General features: G+C 48.2%; 1 protein-coding gene across 3 annotated transcripts in view; it reads left to right on the top strand.

The window, feature by feature from the left end:
• The first annotated feature begins 1,179 nt into the window (after positions 1-1,179).
• The window catches only part of CSAD (cysteine sulfinic acid decarboxylase), an 18,840-nt gene continuing 14,019 nt past the window's right edge, over positions 1,180-6,000 (top strand). Inside the window, exons 1-7 of one of the 3 annotated variants that reach the window (XM_006869979.1) lie at positions 1,198-1,338; positions 1,846-1,972; positions 2,059-2,149; positions 3,102-3,208; positions 3,636-3,751; positions 4,243-4,322; positions 4,602-4,656. In XM_006869979.1, coding sequence (XP_006870041.1) covers positions 1,213-1,338; positions 1,846-1,972; positions 2,059-2,149; positions 3,102-3,208; positions 3,636-3,751; positions 4,243-4,322; positions 4,602-4,656 — 702 coding nt within the window. In that variant the 5' untranslated portion in view covers positions 1,198-1,212. Of the gene's footprint in view, positions 1,339-1,845; positions 1,973-2,058; positions 2,150-3,101; positions 3,209-3,559; positions 3,565-3,635; positions 3,752-4,242; positions 4,323-4,601; positions 4,657-6,000 lie in introns of all 3 variants that reach the window. The other 2 variants (XM_006869977.1, XM_006869978.1) reach the window with 2 other exon arrangements.

The raw sequence follows: 6,000 nt of genomic DNA on the forward strand, positions 1-6,000 counted from the left end.
TACCACCCTGTATAGACACACCATTCTAGCCAGGCTGGATACCATCACTGACCTTAAACTAAGTCCTATTTATTGTCAGTGTAAGCTCTAGGTATTCTTTCCCCCTTGTCCTGAGTGTCCTTCCCTCTTTCCTTTCACCCGTCCCATTTTCAAGATTCAGCTCCAATTCTACTACAGGTCCTTGCCTGGTATTCAGTCTCCTTGCCTGAATCTTGATAGTACTTAGATTCGGCATTCAGTCATGCCCTGGTCCATTACTGTTGCATGGGTCTTCCCATTAGGACAGGAGGTTTCTCTGTCCCCAGCACAGTGTCATGAACATAGATAGTGCTCACTTCAAACAACAGATCTAGTTTAGTGAGCACTTTCAGTTTGCAAGGCACAGGGCATAGCTTATGTTCCTCAATATAACCTCCTTTCCTTCCTGCTCTAATAAAATGCTTTTGAAATTAGACCTGTTTTGGAAAAAACTCTGGGGGTTGGGATGCAAAAGAAACTCGCCTTTGGGGCCTTCCTGACCATTTCACCTCTGCTGCTTGTCACTAAGTCTCCATACTCCCTGACTTCTCAGGGTTTGCTCCCTCTCACCCCCACCCCCACCCCCAACTGCTCTTAGCTCACATGACCCCTCTCTGGGCCCTCCAGTTGCAGTGGAAATCCTCTCTTCCCTGCTTGTTCACTACGTCTTTTGACCCTGAGGTTAATGTAGTTTGTGTTTTTTACCTTTAACTTTTATCTCGGTTCCCCATCTTCGAATCAGCTAATGATTATTCAGAAGACTTACCTCAACCTGCTATTGCTATCCCAAATCTAAGTTCTTTTTGGGGCAAGGGTCATGAGAAGTGATGTCATGGCCATGTGACTGCTGCCTATACCTCACTCCCTCTGCTGTTCTGGTGAAAAGCTAATTGTTACTCTTGTCTCCAGCCCACCTGAGCAGAAAGGTAAGCTTCCTGTCTTTGAGTTCAGTGGGCAGTTGCACACTGCAATTCACCTGCTTAGTGTTAATCACCTTCTTTTTTCATACCTAGCCCCCCACTGTTTTTTCCCCTGAATCCGATTTGCCCTTTCTGGTCAGTGAAGGTTGGGACTGATTTGCTTGACTGGGGCTTTGGGCCTATTGAGGGGATGGGGTTCTTACTGGCTAGGTCTAGGTGGAGTACACATGCTGAGGAGGGAATAATACCTGTTCTTCTCACAGATTTTATCCTCATGGCTGACTCAAAACCACTCTCCTCCCTTGATGGGAACCCTGTAACCACAGAAGCCCTGCTCTGGGACGTGTTTGGGATCGTTGTGCATGAGGCCATTCGGAAAGGGACCAATGCCTCCGAGAAGGTAGGTACTTTCTCCTTCCTCCTCTTCTCACACCTTCCCTTTCTGTTTCAAAACTTGGCTTAGTCCTTCCTTTCTTTGAGAAGACTTCTCCCTAGAATTTATCACTGGCTCACTGTACAAGAGGGCTTCAAAAAAGTCATGGGAAAATTCCACTGTCTTTTAATTCCATTTTTTCCATGTACTTTTGGAAGCCCTCCCTTATGCCTTAGGGATTTAGATACTGGATCTTACTCTGTTTACCCTTGCTCCTGTGTTGCTTTGAAAATATGCCTATTGTTGTCAACTGCCGTTGAGTTGGTTCCAACTCCCAGCGACCCTGAATAGGGTTTCTGAGAAGCAGCTGGCGGACTAGAACTGCCAACCTTGTAGTTCACAGTACAGTGCTGATCATACAGCGTCATGCCTGAGTTGTTTTTAGTGTAAGTCAGTAGTGCGCTGTGTGAGATGTGGTTTAGATAGTCAATCCCTGGGTTTTGACAGCCTAGAGGCTCCCTTTCTTCCTCCGAGGTCTGTGAGTGGAAGGAACCAGAGGAGCTAAAACAGTTGCTGGATTTGGAGCTTCGGAGCCAGGGGGAGTCGCAGGAACAGATCCTGGAGCGGTGCCGGACTGTGATTCGCTACAGCGTGAAGACCTGTGGGTCCTAGGGTCTGGTGGGAAGAATCTCTGGGGCTTTTACCCAGTTCAACTTTGAACTCCAGGTCCTACCCTGCCTTCTCCAGGTCACCCTCGGTTCTTCAACCAGCTCTTTTCAGGGTTGGATCCCCACTCTCTAGCTGGACGGATTATCACCGAGAGCCTCAACACCAGCCAGTGAGCCATCCACGGCCCCTCCCCACAAAGGATTTGGGCTTTGGGGAGAGAAGTGCCTTTGTGGGTGGTGGTGATGATGGTGGTTATGTGCCATGGAGTTGGTTCCAACTCAGCGACCCTGCATAGGGTTTTTGAGACTGTAAATCTTTACGGGAACAGAAAGCCTCATCCTCCTGTGGAGCAGCTGGTAGATTCGAACTGTTGACCTTGAGGTTAGCAGCCCAGCTCGTAATCCACTACACTACTAAAGCTCCTGTGGGTAGTACAGGAGAATTTTTTTCCTTCTTATTCTATTCTACAGTACCTCCTGGGAAGCTCTGTTGGCTGTCTTCTCCCTCATATCCTTTGGGCATCCCATCCTCCAAGGTTTCTCATGCCTCCTGGTGGATAGTTTCCACTATAATGCACTTGTTAGGTGTTAACTACCTTCCTCTGTTCCCTCCTGTTTTCTCATTCTTTCTTTTTCCAAAATATTTTGGTTTAGTGAAAGTTTACAAAGCAAATTAGTTTCTCATTCAGCAATTTATGCACAGATTGTTGTGTGACATTGGTTGGAGTCCCCACAGTGTGTCAGCGTTTCTCCATTTCTACCTGGGTGTCCCATTTCCGTTTGCCCAGTTTTCCTGCCCCTTCCTGCCTTCTTCACTTTGCTTTTGGGCAGAGTCCATACTTTGGTGCTCGTATAGTTGGTTGTTCTAAGGAGCATGTTCCTCCTGGGAGTTATTTATTCACTGTATAGGTCTGTCATTTATATGACTTAAAGGTTCACTGTATAGGTCTGTCATTTCTCATTTTTGCTTTTCTGGTTCTATGTCTCCAACTTGCTGTCCTCTCTAGACCCTTTCCTCACTCATTCTCACCACTCCTCTCTTTGGTTCCTCTTTGGTTTAAGGGCTGACTTACAGTCCCTCCCTATCCTCTGTCCTTTTCTCATCGTCTCCTCTCTTGGCAGGTACACATATGAAATTGCCCCGGTGTTTGTACTCATGGAAGAGGAGGTGCTGAAGAAACTCCGGGCCCTGGTGGGCTGGAGCTCTGGGGATGGGGTCTTCTGTCCTGGTATGTGAGAAACAGCAGACCCTTTCTTTGGTCTTAAGGGCTCTTCCTCCCCTTCATTCTCTTGCTGTAACAGCTGGCGGGATAGAGTGAGTCCTCTTTGTTTCTCCTCCATCTGGGTCCTGGCCAGAACTGGGAGGAGACTTCGCAGGCCCTTTTATCCTTGTGTTTGCATACTGGTCCCTGGCATTAGTCCTCTAGTTCCTGGGACATGTCTGGTGGGGGCTGTCTCCTGAGAATAATGGAGGGGTAGTGGAAAAAATCCCTGGGTCCTGGAGCTGTGCTAGTTGTCCCTGGGCTACGGGTAGAGCCCAGCTGTGGCCTGAGAGCCAATCACCCTACTTCTTTGGTCAGCTCTTGTGGGCAGAGAGGCAAGTAGCAACTTTGATTCACTGTCCTTCCCTCTTGCCACCACTTCTTCTTGTGACAGGTGGCTCCATCTCCAACATGTATGCTGTAAACCTGGCCCGTTATCAGCGCTACCCAGATTGCAAGCAGAGGGGCCTCCGGGCACTGCCGCCCTTGGCCCTTTTTACGTCCAAGGAGGTGAACCCTGGGCTCATTATTCCACCCTCTAGCCAGCTGTGTCAGAGATCCGTCCCTGCCCTCATACATCTCCTCCAAGACCAGCTGCTCCTGGGCAGATATGCTTCCTTCCAATTAAGGAGGCTGAGTAAACTTTAGCTCCTGTTCACGTTGCCTTCTGTTTAGGGGCATGGTGGGGGGAACCAGGTCCAGTGAACACAGTCAACACCCTTGCTACTCAGTGTGTTCTATGGGCCAGTAGCATTGCCATCACCTGGGAGCTGGTTAGAAATCAAGAATATGCCCAACCCAGACCTGCTGACTCTGAATCTGCATTTTGACAAGACCCCCAGGTGATCAGTGTGCACGTTAACATTTGAGAAGCCCTGGTACAGGGTCTCATCAAGTGTAGCTCACACTTGACTTTTACCAGTCTCTCTTGTCCTCATCCTCCCTGCCCTCTGACCCCCTGGTCCACATCATCCTAACCTGTCCTCTGCCTTCTTTGGCAGTGTCACTACTCCATCAAGAAGGGAGCTGCATTTCTGGGACTTGGCACTGACAGTGTACGAGTGGTCAAGGCGGATGAGAGGTGAAGGTCCTTCTATCCATGTGACTCTGACCCAGCTTCCCACAGTGTACCTTCCTGCTGCCAGAATGCTCTGGCCTCAGGCCCATAACCTGGTGGAACTCTCTCCCGACTCTTTGCCTAAAGAATTGCTACTACTGCTCTGAGATCTGTTTTGCTCCTTTCAGGGGAAAGCTAGCCTAAGGGCCTCTGCATTGCTAATTCTCCTTTCCTTATTCAGCAGCTACCCCTCCTGACCTGGAGAACTTGCTACTTCTCTACCCACCCAGTTTTCTTTTCCAGAGGGAAGATGATTCCTGAAGATCTGGAGAGGCAGATCAGCCTGGCTGAGGCTGAGGTGAGTGTGCAAGGGGCACTGAACAGTGGGGTGGGGCCAGTCTCTTCCTTTCTTAGAATCTTGTTTGGGTTCTCCTTAACTCAAGGCACCTGTCTTAGCTACCTGGTGGTGGTGGTAGTTGTGTGCCACCGAGTTGACCCTGTATAGGGTTTCCAAGGCTATAAATCTGTATGGGAGCAGAAAACCTCATCTTTCTCCCATGGTGTGACTGGTAGATTTGAACTGCTGACCTTGCAGTTAGCACCCCAGTTCATAATCCACTATACTATCAGAGCTCCTTTTTAGTTATCTAGTACTGCTATAATAGTACTGGTGGTACCATGGTCAGTGGCTTGAATCAACCATCTGCTCCATGGGAGAAAGATGAGGTTTTATGCTTCTATAGAGATTTATAGCCTCAGAGTCCCTCTACAAGGTTGCTGTGAGTCAGAACTAAGTTTGCAGTATAGAACAACAGCTATAACAGAAATACCACAAGTGTGCAGCTTTAATTAGCAGATTTTTGCCCCCTCACAGTTTAAGAGGTTAAAAGCCTGAATTCAGGGCGCCCAGTCTTGGGGAAGGCTCTTGCTCCATTTTGGGGTACAGTCCTTGGCTACTGTGTAGCATGTGTGTTCCTCTGCATTTGTGCTTGCTTATTTGCTTAACTACTCTTTTATATTTGATATAAGATGGACCTAAAATACCTCTACATTAATATTGCCTCACTAATATAATGAAAAATCACTCCCAAATAGGATTATAACCACAGGGATAAGGATTAGGATTAGAATTTACAACATGTATTTTTTTGGGGAAGCATTTCAATCCATAACAGCACTCTTCATCCCTCTTGTTGATTTCCATGCCCATTTCTCCTGTTCACAGTGATCCCTAGGAGCCTGAGAGGTACTCTCAGGGACTCTGAGATACACAGGTAGTACCAGAGTTAGAATGGAGGCCAGATAGCACCATAGGTACCATAGGCAGGTTCTGGGGACCTGAGTGAGGTACAGTAGGCAAGGTTTCTGTGCACAGGGAGGTGCTGAGGAAGGTGGTAGAAGGATGGGAACGTGTGCAGGCTCTGAATGTGGAGACACTAGCACTCTCCTCCATTTAAAAACAATCTCTTCCACTTTGTTGTTGTTGTTGTCAGGTGCCATCGAGTCGGAACCGACTCATAGCTACCCCATGCACAGCAGAACAAAACAATGTCCGATCCTGGGCCAACCTCACTACCACTGGCACAGTTGAGCCCATCAATGATGCCACCTGGCCAATCCATCTCGTTGGGGGTCTTCCTCTTTTTCTCTGACCCTCCATCTTACCCAGCATGACATCCTTCTCCAGCGACTGTTCCCTCTG

Source organism: Chrysochloris asiatica, unplaced genomic scaffold (genome assembly GCF_000296735.1).
Source record: "Chrysochloris asiatica unplaced genomic scaffold, ChrAsi1.0 scaffold00138, whole genome shotgun sequence".
Taxonomy (NCBI): domain Eukaryota; kingdom Metazoa; phylum Chordata; class Mammalia; order Afrosoricida; family Chrysochloridae; genus Chrysochloris; species Chrysochloris asiatica.